This window comes from Hylobates moloch, unplaced genomic scaffold (assembly GCF_009828535.3).
Source record: "Hylobates moloch isolate HMO894 unplaced genomic scaffold, HMol_V3 SCAFFOLD_2, whole genome shotgun sequence".
In the NCBI taxonomy this organism is placed as follows: Eukaryota; Metazoa; Chordata; class Mammalia; order Primates; family Hylobatidae; genus Hylobates; species Hylobates moloch.
Genome location: NW_026652277.1, coordinates 17,679,769 through 17,698,839, shown reverse-complemented (window position 1 = coordinate 17,698,839; position 19,071 = coordinate 17,679,769). Strand labels below are relative to the sequence as shown.

Sequence of the window (19,071 nt, the reverse complement as noted above, 5' to 3'; positions counted from 1 at the left end):
CTATGGAAACACCATTTTGGCAGGATCTAAAAACCCTAGGAAAAATGCCTAAAGGTTTGAAACTTTGCTTCAGATCCAAAATAAACCTTCCCTTGGCATAACCCATTTACGTTTTTTTAATTAATTAATTTATGCTTTAAATAACAAATTATATTAGTTAAAAATAAAGTCTCTCTTATCCAAAAGCTGGAAGAAAACAATACTTTGAGGGCTTTTTTTTTCTATTTGAGCAATTTTTATAAACTTTAGAGAAGCTGGATTTAAGAAATCCTCTAGATTTCCAATTCTGAGAATTTTCTTAGAAGGGACATTCAGCTCTCAGACAAAATGAGATGCTCTTACATAGCTGCAAGAAAGTAAAGAGAAAATTAAATGCAAAGTAAGAAGGAAGGAAATAATGGAGATTAGGGCAGAAACAGTACAAAAGTATAAAGCAGTTGATAGATAGGTATTGCTAGTTTTTTCACTTGGGGTATTTATGCTCCCTGTTCCTGTAAACCTAGGTACTGTCAGACACAGGTCCCTGTTCCTGGGGAGAATGCACCAGGGAATACAAGAAAGCAGTGGTCCACAACCTTTTTGGCACCAGAGACTGGTTTCATGAAGACAATTTTTCGGTGAACCGAGGGTCGGAGGTGAGGGAGACAGTTTCAGGATGATTCAAGCACATTACATTGGTTGTGTACTTTATTTCTATTAGTATTACATTGTAATATATAGTGAAATAATTATGCAACTCACCAAAATATAGAATCAGTGGGGGGGCCCTAAGCTTGTTTTCCTGCAACTAGTTGGCCCCATCTGGAGGTGATGGGAGATAGTGACCAATCATCAGGCATTAGATTCTCATAAGGAGTGTGCAACCTAGATCCCTCACATGCGCAGTTCACAATAAGGTTCACGCTCCTGTGAGAATCTAATGCCCCCGCTGATCTGACAGGAGGCGGAGCTCACGTGAGCAATGCAGAGCGGCTGTAAGTACAGATGAAGCTTCGCTGGCTCACCTGTCGCTCACCTCGTACTGTGTGGCCTCGTTCCTAACAGGACCAGGGGTTGAGAACTCCTGCAATAAAGTTTCCAGTCAACTTGAAACTATCAGTACCACCTGCTCATTTGGGGCTCCCTGTATTAGTGGATCAACCAAGAGTGAGGAAAGTTACTATAATAGTAAGAGTAATTGTTGGTGATTATGTCAGAGGCATGTGAACAAGAGTAATCCATCTAGAATAGGAGCTGGGTGAAATGAGGCTGAGGCCTACTGGGCTGCATTCCCAGACAGTTAAGGCATTCTACATCACAGGGTGAGATAGGAGGTCAGTAAAAGATACAGGTCATAAAGACCTTGCTGACAAAACAGGTTGCAGTAAGGAAGCCAGCAAAATCCTACCAAAACCAAAACGGCGATGAGAGTGACCTCTGGTCATCCTCACTGCTACACTCCCACCAGTGCCATGACAGTTTACAAATGCCATGGCAATGACAGGACATTATCCCATATGGTCTAAAAAGGGGAGGCATGAATAATCCAACCCTTGTTTAGCATATCATCAAGAAATAACCATGAAAATGGGCAACCAGCAGCAATGGGGCTGCTCTGTCTACGGAGTAGCCATTCTTTTATTCCTTTACTTTCTTAATAAACTTGCTTTTTCTTTGCACTGTGGACTCTCCCTGAATTCTTTCTTTCACAAGATCCAAGAACCCTCTCTTGGGGTCTGGATTAGGACTCCTTTCCTGTAACAATCACCATGAGGAGTTAGGGGTGCTGCTGCGTGGTGAGGAGAGAAGGAACACAGCTACAAATTCAGATTTCTTGGAGCATCTCTTGGTGCTTCTTGATGCCTGGTAACAATGGTCACCAGGCAACTAGAGGATACACAGCCTAACAAGGACAAAGCAGTGAACATTCAGACCCTTCACTGAAGACCTAAGTTGCCCCTCCCAGGGTTGGGTTGATGTAGATCAACCCAAGTGCTGATTGGAGCTGAGGAGGATCAGGATTGGATGCTGGAGAGCAGAGATGAAGAATATCAACTATGGCCTCGGGGTCAGCAGGGTTTGGAGCTTCTTCCACTTATTATTTTGTATTAAGTCTTTGTGGTATTTTGGCTGGCTACCACCACGAAGGGACCTGGGGAGAGATGGCTGTTAAGAGGAAAGGAGGGCATTTGAGGAGCGCAAGGAGCCAACCGTTAATGGACATCACACGTGTGCTATTTCAGATGCACTCAGCCCCATCTCTGACCCCAGTCACTGCTGCAGAGACCCATTCCAAGGAGGTGTTGATTGGTTTTGCAGAGTCTTGCTTCTGGTCCACACTACATTCCTCTTTCTCCTGCCCTGGGCTTCTTTGATGGGATGGCTTGAGCCCCTTTATGGGAATGCTCTCAGTACTCAAGTGTGTATAACCTGGAAATGGAGATGGGGAGATAATGCTGGCAGGGCCAGTGTTGAACACAGGGACAAGAGCTTGTAGATAAAGCCTCTTCCTTTCCCAGGTAAACTATCCTGCGGCATATTTCTTGAGCCTCATCAGAAGGTCCTGTGTTATGGTGTTCCCATAGTCCTGGTCAACTCAGTAAAAACACAGATGGTATTGACTTTCTTCCTTCTCTGTTTCAGTTTGCCGGCCCTTCACTTCTGCTCCCTGAGATCACCTCCCAAATGACTTGCTTTCACCCTGTCCTTTGTCTTCCCAGCTGCTTTGAAGGAAACCCAGTCTAGGATACTGATCTTCATAACAGAGCATTAATTTCCTCTGGCCACCCAGAGCGGCATTCATTCTTAACTTCCTTTAGACATGCTTCAGTGCAATTTGGAGTTAGTATACTTGAATAAGCCAATTCTACTTTGGAGAATTAAGTTTGGCACTTTTCCCCGGAGAGGACTTTCTTCTTTGCTGACCTCATTGCTAATGGCCTCATTTATGTCTCTAGTTCTTGTTCTTTAGGGAGTTTGAAATAACACACCCAACTTCTTTAAAACAAACAAACAAAGATCTAGCTAGTCTTTTCACATTAACCTTGTTCAGAAGGTACCTGGTCAATATCCAGGATTTAGCAATTAACTAGTATATTCTATCTAGTGGTCCCCTTTACCCTTTAGTTGATGCATTTATTCTCTTTACTGTTTCACAGAGTCTTTGCAACCTTGTTTTCTTCCCTTTAAATGACCGACTATTTTCTTTGGCATGGCCCCAGAGAACAGCAACAGTTAAACTTATTGCTATGTGAAAGAGCTGCGTTTGTTTAGAAGTTGCTCAGAAGGCCGTGAGAGCAAGGGACCTGGATGATAGAGAGTAGCCCCGGGAAACTCACAAGTATTTTTTTTCCTGTCTTTCTGCCAGGATGCTGGTCCTTCCTCGGCTAATAGTCACTTGCAATAGGGTCAAGATTTATGCCAGCTGGAATCTCACAGGCTATCAGTCACATTGCTTTCTTATAAGCAATTGCTTACCCTTACAAGAAAAGGAGCAGGAACATTGAAAGGAAAATGACATATTTAGCTTAGGGTTCTGCATGACAAATGGCTCTTGATAACCTTCCCAGGTCAATTCTGGGAGAGTAGACAAAAGCAAAGAAAACAAATTGACTACAGACACTGACATTCATCCTACTTGAAGAGAGAACCAGTCTGTGTGAAAAACAGAGTAAACTTCAAAAGAATCCAGCAATTGCCCTGAACTGACCCATAAAGAGAAATTAGAAATCGAAAGTTGAAAATTAGGAAGCTCAAGAGTGAATGTGAGGACTGATGTGCTCCACACATTACCTTCAAGACTGTTTAGTTTAAACAAAGGATAGCTCACTTCATTAAATGGTGAGTGACGTGGTTTCAAAGTCACAACAAAGTTGTAAATACAGATTTCTCAAGTTGAAAGAATCACAAGATTCCACAACATTGACCTCAGGTTGGGGGATAGGTTCAGAAAAAGGGGTAAAATTTGCTCCGCTTTATTTTATTTTTTTAAGTTCCAGGGTACATATGCAGGTTTGTTATACAGGTAAGCATGTGCCATGGTGGTGTGCTGCACCTGTCAACCCATCACCAAGGTATCAATCCCAGCATGCATTAGTTCTTTACCCTAATGCTCTCCCCACCCCACCCTCCCCCGACAGGCCCCAGTGGGTGTTGTTCCCGTCCCTGTGTCCATGTGTTCTTATTGCTCAGCTCCCACTTGTAAGTGAGAACACGCAGTGTTTGGTTTTGTTTTTTTGTTTTTTGTTTTTTGTTTTTTTTTTGAGACGGAGTCTCGCTCTGTCACCCAGGCTGGAGGGCAGTGGCACAATCTCAGCTCACTGCAAGCTCCACCTCCCGAGTTCACACCATTCTCCTGCCTCAGCCTCCCAAGTAGCTGGGACTACAGGTGCCCGCCACCACGCCCGGCTAATTTTTTGTATTTTTAGAGACAGGGTTTCACCGTGTTAGCCAGGATGGTCTCGATCTCCTGACCCTGTGATCCACCCGCCTCGGCCTCCCAAAGTGCTCGGATTACAGGGGTGAGTCACCGCACCCGGCCAGTGTTTGGTTTTCTGTTCCTGCATTAGTTTGCTGGAGATAATGGCTTCCAGCCTCATCTATGTCCCTGCAAAGGACACGATCCCATTCCTTCCTATGGCTGCATATTATTCCATGGCGCATATGTATCACATTTTCTTTAACCAGTCTATCATTGATAGACACTTGGGTTGATTCCATGTCTTTGCTATTGTGTATAGTGCTGCATGTATCTTTATAATAGAATGATTTATATTCCTTTGAATATATATGCAGTAATGGGATTGCTGGGTCAAAATTTGCTCCACTTTCACTTTACTATCAAAATTAGAATGTTCTCAGAGCATCACAAGTAATATATAAGAACATTTCTAAATATGGAAGGACATTTGGTGTTTACCTCATCTGCATGCATCTCATAAGAATTAAGAAAAACAATGGGAAACTCAGGAGCCTTAGAGTGGGGTTTAAAAATGGCAGGATTTACTTTGAGAATCCCCTTATTAAGACTTAACTTCAACAACGCACTGCAATTCTCGTTGTATTAGCACAGGTTTCTGCCTCCTATATTTTTTTTCCTTATGAAGTATTTCTTTTACTTCCAGGATAATCTTTGGATTCTGCTTCATTAGTAGTCAATCTCAATGAATCTGTTCCACATATTACCTTCAAGGTTAATTTACTTTTTCTTCTCCAGGACACAGGTAATAACATATCTGACTTGTACTCAGCCTGATTTCAGCCTTAAGTACTTCTTTTGTTAATTTATTTTATTTTTATTCACCATATTCCAACCCATGAGAAGGGATAATCAATATGATTTTACCTTAAGATATTTTTAAAGTTGTAAATAAGCCCAATAGAGAGTGACCTTCAAAAAGACTTTTATCTTATGGAGACCAGAATTTAAGAAGCAAGACAACGTGAAATTTCCCAGGTTCAATTCCCTCATCATGTTATACAGGAAGAAAACTAATGACTGAGTTATCATTAGGGTCAGCAAGGACCTCTATAGGAAACATACATTGCAATTTTAGAGACCAAATACTATAAAAATCTTCTTTCTTTCTCATTTCATCAGCGCAATGGTCCTTTGGCCATTAAAACTTCAAAGATGTAATCATTATTTTAAAAATACGTTTGGTTAGTTAAGTCAAACAGTGATTTAATTCAATGACAAATTCAGTTGAATTATTTTCCATTGTATAAATAAAATAGCTGGCTGATTGACAGAACTTTTCATTTTTCAACTGGAAATACAGGCATCATATATAGATACAAAGCTGGAATCGAATGACCTGATGATTACTTTTTGAAGATTATGAACATTTCATTCTTTCCACTCAAATTCACTAAAAGAAAAAAGTCTTACATGCAACTGCTATCACACACCTGTCACTTTAATGCTACAGAAATTGTCAGTATTTTCTGTACCTCAAATTACGTTCTTTCTGACTAGAATGCACTTTCTTGGAGTACAAAGAATATTTCCTTAATGGTTTATATTGTTTTATGAATTCTTCTCTTCTACTCATTTATCCTTCCATTTTTACTGTTTTTTTTCTCTGTTTTACATTTTCAGTGTTTAGAAAAACCAAATAGAAAAGCCACCAAGCTTACCATTTCAACCAAGGATAAATATAAGAACATCCCAGCAGTGACTGTGAAGATCCAGTCTTGAACACATGGATCAGCTGACACGGAAAGGCCAATGTATAATCCTATGAAGGCAGTTAGGGAGCTTATAAAATTCATCAGGATGGCAGTCTTCATAGAAAGTCCAGAGCTTAAGAGCACAGCAAAGTCTCCTGAAGTTTAAGAGGAAAGGGAAACATAATTACCATTTAATGGAAGATGCCTTCGCTAAAGTAACGCGCTATTAGCTATTTCGAACGTCAGCACTGGAACCAATTTTATAGGTAGAGTTGAGTGATTAGTAAATAAAATGCTTTCCGATATTTCTCTAGAATTCATAGCCCATTCATCTTACTATTAGGAAGCTGCATTTCAAGAGTTCCATTCCTTTGGCTGCTCCTAAAGACTGTAACTACAGAGAGATCAGTGACATATTCTTGAGTTCTTGATATCTTGTGACATTTCCAACTTAGATAAATGCAAAATAGTCACTCACTGTCCCAGCGTTTCTAAATCTTTGGGCCTGGAAATTTGCCAGGTGAAATCATGACACTCTATGGGCTTTTATTATTTACTTATGCAGAAACTGCTGTGGGGAGAGAAAACTACTTAATATGAGATTTTTAAAGCATTGCAAAAGTTGGTTAGGAAACAAATTTTTCCCTTTAGAAAATGATTATAGGAAAATGATCTCATTCTCTCCATGCCTTCCCTCCAAGAGAAGATTGACCTGTTAGTAAATCTGAGAACATCTACTTCTTAGTTTGGGGGATCGAGACTAAAATTCAATAGACAGCTTGGGGACCCAGTTTTCTAGTTCCATTGCATAATTGTTCCCATGAACAGGGCTTGAAACATCTCTGCTGGCCTGCTGCAGACTGTCACACTGCCCTGTGGTTTTGGGTTGAGGACTGGGGGCTACATCACTGTTATAGTAGCAAAACTCAGGACCATAGATAGGGGATGGCTTCCAGACCAGGTGCATTTTAATGCGCCCAGGAAGGACCTTGGATAAACTGCTCCAAGGATAGGTCAGTAATGAGTCAGCGTCAGGACTTTGAGCAACGGACTGCAAGCACAAGAGGACAAGAGTTTCCTAGGGGCAATGTAGGTGCAAAAGTGGAAGCAGAGAGACCGTGAAGAGCGCTCTCCCTTGGGAGCCTGTGCCAGACCAGCCTCTACTATTTCTGGGTCTGTTTCAGAAACGTCTGTTCTAACCCATCTTGCGTCCTGGGAGGCAAAGAACAGGGCTATATTGTTCTCACTTATTTGTGGGATCTAAAAATCAAAACAATTGAATTCATGGAGTTAGAGAATAGAAGAAGGCTACCAGAGGCTGGTAAGGGTAGTGGGGTGGTAGGGGAAGGTACAGGTGAGGTAAAGATGGTTAATCACTGCAAAAAAAAAAAATAGAAAGAATGAATAAGACCTAGTATTTGATAGCACAACAGGGTGACTACAGTCATAGTAATTTAATTTGTACATTTAAAAATAACTAAAAGAGTATAATTGGATAGTTTGTAACACAAACAATAAATGCTTGAGGGGATGGATACCCAATTTTGCATGATATGATTCTTACGCATTACATACCTGTATCAAAACATCTCATGTACTCCATTAATACATACAACCACTATGTACCCACAAAAATTAAAAGAAAAAAAGTTACAGGGCAACTAAGATTATCCAGAAAAAGAGATTTATGAGCATCTGCCACCACACACCTGTCATTTCAATGCTAGGCTTGGCTTTAAACATTTTGTATAAGTCAGGTTGATGAACTCATGGTTTGGTCTTTTGTTTTTGTTTTTGACATGGAGTCTCACACTGTTGCCCAGGCTGGACTGCAATGGTGCAATCTCAGCTCACTGCAACCTCCACCTCATGGGTTCAAGTGATTCTCCCACCTCAGCCTCCCAAGTAGCTGGGGTTACAGGCCTGGGCCACCACACCTGTCTAAGTTTTTGTTTTTAGTAGAGACGGGGTTTTACCCTGTTGGTCAGGCTGGTCTTGAACTCCTGTCCTCAGGTGATCCACCTGCCTCGGCCTCCCAAAGTGCTGGGATTACAGGTGTGAGCCACCGTGCCCAGCCGGTTTTAATCTAAATGTTATTTTATCTTACTGGCCCATTTGCTGACATGATGGATAAAGTTCCCCTCCTAATATTTTTCTCACATTTAATATGCAGATTTTAAAGTCCTTGTCAAAATTCTTTAAAATATTTCTCTGAATGACTCTCTCCCATATGGAATTCTCTGGAATCCAAATAGAGTCATTTCTGGCCCTGGGAAACATCATAAAGGAGTTTAACTGGGTTTTATTCCAAGGTACAGCAGTTATTTTTCTAGTCCTCCTCTTCTTATGGTTTAAATAAATTATAAAAGGAAAGTATTCATCTTTAAATCATAGGTTAGAAAAAGAATCCCAGTAAACCATAGCTGGAAAGATGTTCTTTCTTTCTCAACAGGCCAGAAACAGTAATTCCATTGTTGAACTTACCCATTTCATGTGGGATTTCATGACACAAGATAGCAATCGTGGTGGTCACTCCTGACTCGGATGATGATGAGAAGGCTGCTCCTATGGCTAGGCCATCTGCGAAATTATGCAGGCTGTCCCCAACCAGAATCATGATTGCTAACAAGCTAATGGCTTTACCTAAGGAACCAAATGAACACAGAAGAAGCATTAACAGAGCACTACATATTTCACCAAATCCTTCAAAACCAACCAACCTTCTCACCTACCCTTGACATTCTTATATTCCATCTGATTAAATAACATCACTTTATTTCAGCAAAAGTCAGGACTAGAGATTCAAGTGTGACAACCAACATACTTAAACATATGGTCACTGTTTTGCTAACTGGTCTAATGAGATAAATTACATGCTGGCATTCATTATTTTAACATCTTATGCAGTTATGCCAAAACAAGAAAGTAAAACCCATGTTATAGCCTCCCCAAATACCACCGATGACCTTCCCGTTTGTCTTTTGTAATGCATTTAAAAATAATTTAAGAAACTTGCTATAAATATTTGTGTCTCCCCAAAATTCATACGTTTCTACTTATTCCCCTAGTGTGGTGGTATTAGGAGGTAGGGCCTTTGGGATGGAATTAATACCCTTATAAAAGAGATGCCAAGGAATTCCCTTGCCCCCTCTGCCACTTCCCACTGTAGGAAGGTGCCATCTACAACCAGAAAGTTGGCTCTTGTCTTGCACCTTCATCTTGAACTTCTAGGCTCAAGGACCACAAGAAAGAAATTTTTGTTGTTGATAAGCCATCCAGTCTATGGTAGTTTGTTGTAGCAGACCGAGTGGGCCAAGACAAACTTCCCAGTGGAATGTCACTAAAATGGAGTGTATTTCCCAAAGCTGCTTGAGTCAGACTGTTCTGTGTCAATCTAGGGCAGGGTGCTTTCTGTCATTGTGTGATTGTTTTGGTTCCCTTCTGGCGAGTGCTAATGACTTCCCTGAAGCGCCCCATTCACTCCCCACTGTGACTTCAACAGAACCACGACCAACGTTTCCAGCCCCAAAGTTAGCTTTGGAAAAATTACTCAAAGTTTTTGTCTTTCTGCAAGACAACTTTCAGCACTAGGCCAGTTAGATGTTGAACAAAATAAAGAGAAGCTTCTGTCTTCATGGAATTCGATTGCATAATATACATTATCTGGTCAGGAGAGAGCCAGTGAAATCATTTTGGTCATAATTAGGTTCAGCTTTTTAATGGACAGAATTTCTGTTCTGAAAATTCTAAATTGTATGTCAGCATAACTCAATTGTAGAGCTGAACGACTCACAAACATGAAAATTATTTTGAGCATAGTACTTATTTTGGTAGTAATCTGCCTAGGTAGACCATTTGATAAGAATAGTCATTAATCAACTCTCATAGTCTAAACTTTCATTAATTATTCAGTTGCATATATACTGTGTGACAGGTGTAAGTAGTAGTTACTGTTACTGTTAGAACTGAATGCATAATGCTTCCCTTTCTTTGAGATGGAGTCCGGCTTTGTTGCCCAGGCTGGAGTGCAGTAGCATGATCTAGGCTCACTACAACCTCTACCTCTCTGGTTCAAGCAATTCTGTCTCAGCCTCCCAAGTTGCTGGGACTACAGGCACATGCCACCATGCCTGCCCAGTTTTTTTGTATTTTTAGCAGAGACTGGGTTTCACCATATGGTCAGGCTGGTCTCGAACTCCTGACCTCCGGTAATCCGCCCGCCTCGGCCTCCCAAAGTGCTGGGATTACAGGCATTAGCCACTGCACCTGGCCTAATGGTAATAATTGTGCTCAATAAAAATTCTAATTATTCTAATTGTGCTCAATAAAAATTGTAATAATTCTAATAATTGTGCTCAATAAAAGTAGAAAGAGGATACTTCCTGGTTTCTAGCTGTTACATGGCCTAAGACTACAAGACAGATTGCATTATAATGTGGTTTGCCATCTTATTTGGGGAATATGATTTGATTCATATCATATCCCACACTGTGAGATAAATAACTTCAGTGAATAGCAGATATAACCCAAATTACCATCTAGGAGATAGCTCCATTTACTGTGTTTCAAAGATGGCCTGTGTATTTTACTTCTAAAAATCATGGGTATTTAGAAATATCACTGTAGGACTAACTTACATCCTTCTTGTGGTTCACTAACTTATTTTAGTCCCTGCTAAAAAGGGAAAGATTTCAGGCAACAGCCATAAGAACAAAGAATAAATACTGAATTATTGAATTCACGGAGTCCTTATTGACATTGCCTGGAAACTCTCAGAATCCAATAATGCTACCAGATCATTTAACTGCTCCTGCCAATTTTCAAAGACAAAGCTCTTCTTTGTGAAAGGAAATTTAAAAAAACTTAGTGATACATTTGACAACACTGCAACACGCGAATTAACTTGTAATTTCCACATGCCTACATGTAGCCTTGATATTAATAGCATATATTCCAAAGGAGGATTTTTAGCCAATATTACACTCTGCTAGAAACCAATGTGGCCTATTTTTGCTATTATTTTGTTATCTCTGATCATGGGTTTCTAAATGTCAGATCGTGGATAGGTAACAAGCCACAGGCAAATATAAACATTTGCATGTAAGCCATAAAGAACACACTGTGTATATTTCTTAAAGTAATTTAAGCATTATTTAGCGGGAGGCTGAGGCAGGAGAATCGCTTAAACCCAGGAGGCGGAGGTTGCAGTGAACCAAGATTGTCCGACTGTACTCCAGCCTGGGCGACAGAGCGAGTTTCCATCTGAAAAAAAAAAAAAATTATTTAGTGGAAGATAAGACAGGTATTCACTGGTAATTTAATGTACTCATTACAGAATTACCTATATTTTACCTCTATTCATGTACTTGGCAGTCATATTCAGTTCCATCTTTCTGAACTATCAGAGGTTTTCCATGGTAAAACATGGGGGCTGGAAGTTGTATCATTGTGCTTTTTTAAAATTTAAATCAGACTGTGGATTGAATTTTTGCATCTTGTCTTTTGAAACACAAGTTGAGTTCCATGGATGAGGTAATACAAAATGAGTCATCAAATATTTGAAGCTTAATTCAACATGTCCCTGGCAAAGGGGCTGTTGAGTAATGTAATACGGATATGTTCAGTATTCATTCTGCATACCAAGCTTGACAGGAACTAAGCAGGTAGGTAGGAGGCCTATAAATGTTTGAAGAAGACCATCCTTACTCCCTAATCTAGCATCTTCTTTCAGCTCCCGATTTGACTGGGCATATCCTTCTTTCAAGACCACAACCAAAGAGAAAAAAAAGTCTACTGCAGACCTACCAGGTGCCCAGCATTCTAAAATTACTCTTGGAACTAAAAGTTTAGAAGGAAAAATATTACTAGCAATGTTCTAAAAGCATAAATGGACAAAATATGTAATGACATATTTTGAATCAAATACATAAATTACATGAGTTAATGTATCTAAAACATTTAGAACAGTAGTTGTTATAATGGTGTTTGTTTTCAGTAGTATTTCTATCCCTGACTACATTCCAAGCTAAGGATAAAGACCATGCTTATTTTATTCTGCACTGATAAAGACCACGCTTATTTTATTCTTCATTGCACAAAACATGCCTGAAACAGGGCAGGTCTTCAAACATTTCTTGAATTAATAAAACAATGTGAAAGAATGCATTGATGCATGCATGACTGAATGATCACAAAAAAATTGTTGGTGCACTAGCATTTTTTTTTCTTTTATTTTTGAGACAGAGTCTGGCTCTGTTGCACAGACTAGAGTGCTGGAGTGCAGTGGCGCGATCTCGGCTCGCTGCAAGCTCCGCCTCCTGGGTTCACGCCATTCTCCTGCCTCAGTCTCCCGAGTAGCTGGGACTACAGGCGCCCGCCACCACGCCCTGCTAATTTTTTGTATTTTTTAGTAGAGACGGGGTCTCTCTGTGTTAGCCAAGATGGTCTCGATTTCCTGACCTCGTGATCCGCCCGCCTCGGCCTCCCAAAGTGCTGGGATTACAGGCGTGAGCCACCATGCCCACCGGTGCATTGGCATTTCTGTAGTTCCCCAGCATTACAGCTGACTAGCTATATAATCTTGAGTAGCGATTTAACCTCCCTAACAACTATTTTCTTTATTTGTATAATTCGGATAATATTTATTCTTACTTAAGTTGTAGGAGAACTGAATTAGATCACATCAGCTGTGTAGCCCTGTGTCTAGCATACAAGAAGTGTTCAACATGTGTTAGCTACTTTTACTATTTGCTAAGTTATTATGGTAGAATGGGAATAACTAATAATGATGAATAACATTAAAACCTTAAGAAGTTTGTGTCACAAAAGGGTAAAATAAGTGAGAAAAACAGGGCAAAACTTCAAGAGTAACAGATGAAAACCAAAACAGACAAAAAACAAAAACAAAACACTCTCAAGAATTATTCAGAAACATAAGCACAGGTTAATAAAGTTCTATCCAAAATTGGTAAATTAAATGCAGAAGAAGAAAAAATCATAGAAAAAAATCAAACTTTGTTAATTAAAAACTAAATGAACAAATGAGTTATAGAATAAGATGTGAACAAATGAGATGACTGATTTGAACTTTACCATCTCAATGACAGTATGATAAATAAGACACATCTGTGATGAATTTTCAGTCGACTGTGCTAGAAGACGAAAAACCAATGATATATCCATACTTCACAGTGAAATAAAAGCCTCAATTATCACACAAATATGTTTAGAAATGAGCTATGATAAACACACATGTGTTTACATTAATTCAAGTTTTCCCTGAAGGGAATTAGTTTAAATCAATTCTAAGAAAAACTTCATTTTTAAAGGAAGGAGTAAAATTGATATGAATATGTAGTAAATTTGAGAGCTGGATAGGAATTAGTTTTTATTACAAATCCTACTGCAAAGTTTTTCATAATAAACTACATACCCAATATGATATCTATATGGTTTTGACATTTTATTTTAAAACAGACGTAACTGTTTTCTATGGCACTTTCTACATGTAAAGTTTAGCTTGGTACTCACATTTTCTGTTGCAGGACATCACACTGCCTATAGGCATTTCAGCTGCCTGTGAATCTTCAGGGCTTTTCTATTTTAAATTAAAAAATAACTGATGAAAGATAAGGAACGGGCATCATTTTGTTGGAAAATGAAACATCTGGAGAGTTATGTTGGTTTTTAAAAGACATTTTAATACTCTAGATGTATATTAGAACCTCTAGGTTTCATAGACACACACAATGTAGAGCTGAAAGTCTGTGGGCAAAGCAAGCCTTTTGCACTCTTCATAGTTAGATGAAAATAGCACACTCAGGTAGATCAGAATCTTCCATAGAGAGCTGAAGGCTACTGAGACAGTCTGTAATTCAGACTTGTAAATTATGTAAGCCTTTATGAAATTCAAAAGCTATCAAAAAAAATTATCCTTGGCCTAACTCAGCACTTCTCCTGTATGGTGGATTGCGGATTTAAGATCCATCCTCTAACCTGTGAGCAGTCAATGTATTTTGGATGGAAAAGACACCCATGCAAATTCAACACCTCATTTCATTCACTGCAGCATAATAGTCTGTGTTAACTGCTTTGCCAGTCAGTAAAAGAATCTTGCCCATTAAGAAAGTAGATCCACCGACTTATAAAACACAACAATAATAGATTCAAACTTTTTTTACTCCTTTTGTATGACAGAGAGTGAGATTTTGAAATTGACTTTATGAGATAAGATTACATGATTTTATTTCAGAGACTGACTCATAGTCCAATTTCTGAAAATATATTTTCCCTCTTGGCGCCTCTGATTTCAATTCTATAAAAAAACTTTTTATCTGCATATTAAATATGTCCTTTTAAAAGCGTATGCATAGAAGTCTATCACCCAAAGTTGTACAAATTTTGACACAAATGTAATGAGATAAATGCATTTTGTGTGCGTGTAAAAGAGAGAAAGTAAATTTTACATATTAGTAAAGTTCACATATTAGAATAATAGCAGCTATTCAAAAGATAATGATAGGATGTTTTTGGAGAAGGATGGCTGAGAAGTAAGGTAGAGCCTGCAGGATACAGAGAGCAGAAAGTAGACCTCTTACTTGAAATTGGGAGGATATAGAAACAAAAAACAATATGATCCCTTTATGTTATATGAAAAACCTAATTATAATCACAATGCTTTATAGTTCTGTGAAAATACAAGAATTCGGATATTTATTCTAGAATGTTTTGTCTTGTTTTTCAAATAAAAGCTATTTATTGTCACACTGTGTAAAGTAATTTAGAGCCAAACATTCAGGATTTCTTATTGATTGGGAAAAAAATGTACGTTCTTCTTTATCCTCGAGTTTCTTGAAAAAAACAAGAAATTAAACTCATCAAACCCTCCTAAAAGTTTATACGATTTCTATTATGCTTTAGGTCAAATTTGCAGCTTAAATAACAAGAAGAATTATGCATATGTTAGTGAGCTGGAGTGTTCAAATAGCTCAAGACTCACTAAGGAACCTTCAGAGATTTGGTTATATGCATCTTGGGGCTCTGGACACTTCAAAGAGAAGGAATAAGATCAGTATTAAAGTGATTTTTAAAACTAATCCCATCTGAAGTTATCTTCTTTCAAACCACATTTAGAATACAAAAAATAAATACAATTAAGCCTCTTAAAATCATATTTTAAAGGGAATTTCTGGTTCCTATCTCTGAGTTAGCACAAGATCTGAAATCTACTCCCAAACTTCTATTTTGCTATGTCAATGTCTCAGGAATAGCCTCCTCATTTCTACTGAGGAAACTGTCCTTACACTGTAAACCCTTTACCCTAAGGCCATGGTTCCAGGAGGCAGGGATTCTAACAATTATATATTACTTTCATATTTTTCCCATTCCTATACTTCTTACTTTAAGATTTCGAATGGGAATATTGTTTTGAACGTGATCGGACATTGTGCTTTGAGAATTAATATAGAAGATTTTATTGTGAAAATTTAGTAGAATGAAGGCACTTACTATGAAGCATCTCATTGGGCAGAATCAGTTCTCTCCTGCATTATGAAATGAACACCCCAGTCCTAGGTGCACTAAGTAATCCCTTGCTCCACATCTGTTTGCATCCACCTAGTCACGGCTAAGGATTACTCTGAACGCAAAACCCAAAGGTCAACTGGTTTATGAAAACTTGTAAACACAAGGATTAAGGACGTGTCTATGATGTCAGTCTGATCCATACATGTTTGAAAGTGATGCAGAGAGCAATGATTTGAATCTGTGGAGGATACCTGTTGCTCTTTAAAACAGCTTTCAGGTGCTTGGCAGAGTTTTCTAAACAGTATTTATCATAGTTAAGAATAGGCAAATCAGGAGTATGGAATCTGTTTATCTACGCTACTGATTTTCATTTGTTCATTGAGGAATGAAGGAGAGAAGGTAATCACATCAGTAGAATGCTTCAGATCAGGAACCTACCAACTGGATAGTTGATGCAGATTTGCCTCTGCCTGCCTGGTCACTTAATTCAGAGTTGAGTGCAAGATGGTGGGAATGTCCCACGTGCCCATTAACCAATGACAGGCCCTGCTGGATGAGGATGGTTTAAAATTAGTGTTGAAACCAGAAGAACACAGGTGTAGTCTTTGTCAATGCCATGGTTCCATTCCATTGCTTATTGGCCAAAATGGTAGTTGCCACAAAAGAGAACTGGGATGCTTTAAGAATGGAATGCAACTTCAAAAATGTCTAGTGATGATTGAAGGAGGCTTGAATAATGGTAGTTTTTATACTGTCTTTTTATTTACCAAAAAAAATTATATTTACACGAAATTAAATTTTGAATTCTTTCTGATGGAGATACCACAATGATAATAATCAAAACTGTATGATACCCTGTGACTATTAAAATAATGTCTCTGGAAACGTACTCATCAATTAAAGCATTTGCAGTTCCTAAAACATATGCATTCCTTTTATTTTAGGCAATATTATAAATCTTGGAATTATGTTCTTAAAACTCATTTTAAGCTCCCTGACAAGCCCATAAACAATCTGAATAAACTCTACATTTTTGGATGTTCAGAATTTCTGTCACTCATTACCACACTGGATTTCCAACTACTGAATTATTGGTATGTTGGCTTTCTAATTTAGTTTTCCCAACCCAGAAATGTTAATCCATTGGGTGTAAGTGGGGATTTGTCATTTTTTTAATGCTTCTTGGGAATAGAACTTCTTTTGTGAAGGGTAAGTTCCTAAACTTTTAGGGTAAGTACTGTAATAGAAGTTGGCATTCCTAATTTCCAAATTACCATAGCATCCTAGTTTGAGCCCAAGGCCAAAGAAAAGTCATGCTTTATTAGAAAACTTTTACAAAAGTTGACTTGTAGTCTATTTGAATCCATGACATCTATTTATTGCTGAAAGGTTTTCAAATATATAGAAAGCTGAAAGAATTGTATTGTAATGTAAATATTGAGCTATCCACTTCCTGGATCCTATGATTATTTTATTAAATCTATTTTATCATGTATCTATCCATCTATCATCCTTCTATCCATCCATAAATGCATTTTATTTTTTGAATCATAAAACAGAATTTTGAACAAATGTAGGGATGAAAAACAGTAAGTGCTATTTCTTTTTTCTTTTTTTTTTTTTGAGATGGAGTCTCGCTCTGTCACCCAGGCTGGAGTGCAGTGGCACGATCTCAGCTCACTGCAACCTCCGCTTCCTGGGTTCAAGTGATTCTCCTGCCTCAGCCTCCCAAGTACCTGCGATTACAGGCACGCGGCACTATGCCTGGCTAATTTTTGTATTTTTAGTACAAACAGCGTTTTGCTATGTTGGCCAGGCTGGTCTCAAACTCCTGACCTCAGGTGATCCGCCTGCCTCAGCCTCCCAAAGTGCTGAAATTACAGGTGTGAGCCACCGCGCCCGGCCCATATTTGTAGACATTTATCAGCTACTGGCATAATAAAAGAAATTACTAAAGCTGAAAAAAAGCTTTGCCGCAAATCTCAAAATTCCTAAGATGCTTGTTTTTGTAATTTTAAATGCCTTTAAGATAGAAAAATGACATGTGATTTTGTGAATTTTCAAAATTTTTGTTTGCTTATTTGTTTAGGTTAAGAAAGACATCCAAGACACTGATTAGTAGCTAGAATGTTGGGCCCCTTCATTCCCCAGACATAAAATAGTCCCCAGTTCCTAAACCAACCATGAAGGTTAAACAAAAGGTCATAACAAGTACATTAACTGCCCAGGAAAAGACGTTTTAAAAATTAATATCCTATTAGAAGGAGCTGTGTATTCTTGAAATCAGCATTCCATTAGACATCGCTTACACAGGTAACTTCATCACTTTTGAACAAGTACTTGTGAAGGAACAGATGAATGTATTATAAGACTTTAAAGCACAAGACAAACAAAACTTAAAAATATACCTTGTCATTTGGTGATACAAGAAGAATAAAACATTTTTCTATCAAGAAAAATCCATGGATGCCTCCAATTAATCCCAAAAGTTTCCAAATATGACCTTTGCTTTCATGGAAATGCCCAAATTCTGGGGCTTCCTGCTTATGTAAACCAAGAACCTTCAGAAAAGAAAAAAAAAAAAGGCAGAGAGAAAGGAGATAACTCTTGCTGACTTAACTATTAAATAGGCCCAGTGTTTAATATATTTAATTTTCATTCTGGGAAATGCCATGACAACTATTAATACAATCACTAGAAGTCCAGTTTGCTTTTGGGTATGTGAATGCTTCCACTATACGCTTTAATCAGGGTCAAATAAATTGTGTACAATAGAAAACAAAAGACAGCTTTGAATAGCTTGTGCTAATGAACAGAACGAAGTCTAAGCTTTATTTCTGCAAGTGCCCTAGATTTTCATAGAAACTCAGTCCTTCGGCCAAATTGTTTTTCAGGGGTCCAATCTGCACCTGTTTGTACAACAACGCCTCATAAAATATTAATAAATTTTATATTTCATCTAGGGTTTATTCTCATGCCCCATAGCAATCAAAGTAAACTTTTATTAAATATCAGATAAGAAATCCACCTTGAAGAACTTGTTCCATTGGGAGCATACTGTATGACTGACAATATTGTCAGGTCTCTGGGACACAAAAGGATACGAGAAATGTGTTGGGAATTTTTCTGTAATTGACTCATCCCATTGGTTGAGTCATTCCATTGGTCAACCTCATGATTTCTTGTGAGCCAGTAGGTCATTCTATACCATATCCCTTCTCTTAGAGAAGGCAATTTATGAAGTAGCTTATAAATGGTTTCCAGATTTAGAATGTTACTATTAAATTTTAAAAAGGAAAAAGAAATATGTGTATAGATTATATGTATATACATTCATACCTATATGTGTATAGGCATTTATGTGTACATACACATATGTACGTGTGTATAACTGAG

The 19,071-nt window shown here is 38.3% G+C and overlaps 1 protein-coding gene and 1 long non-coding RNA gene across 5 annotated transcripts in view; one reads left to right on the top strand and one right to left on the bottom strand.

Annotated features, from left to right (window-relative positions):
* The window catches only part of SLC39A12 (solute carrier family 39 member 12), an 88,257-nt gene that overhangs the window by 26,123 nt on the left and 43,063 nt on the right, over nucleotides 1-19,071 (bottom strand). The window contains exons 8-12 of one of the 4 annotated variants that reach the window (XM_032165501.2): nucleotides 18,084-18,236; nucleotides 16,114-16,224; nucleotides 13,681-13,747; nucleotides 8,635-8,793; nucleotides 6,118-6,305 (exon numbers count right to left, since the gene is read on the bottom strand). In XM_032165501.2, the coding sequence (XP_032021392.1) occupies nucleotides 6,118-6,305; nucleotides 8,635-8,793; nucleotides 13,681-13,747; nucleotides 16,114-16,224; nucleotides 18,084-18,236 (678 nt within the window). The remainder of the gene's footprint in view (nucleotides 1-6,117; nucleotides 6,306-8,634; nucleotides 8,794-13,680; nucleotides 13,748-16,113; nucleotides 16,225-18,083; nucleotides 18,237-19,071) is intronic. The other 3 variants (XM_032165585.2, XM_032165673.2, XM_032165747.2) reach the window with 3 other exon arrangements.
* LOC116475948 (uncharacterized) lies at nucleotides 3,750-6,208 on the top strand. The gene is made up of 3 exons (XR_009210293.1): nucleotides 3,750-3,819; nucleotides 5,103-5,201; nucleotides 6,080-6,208. It is a non-coding gene; the product is annotated as an uncharacterized LOC116475948 (long non-coding RNA).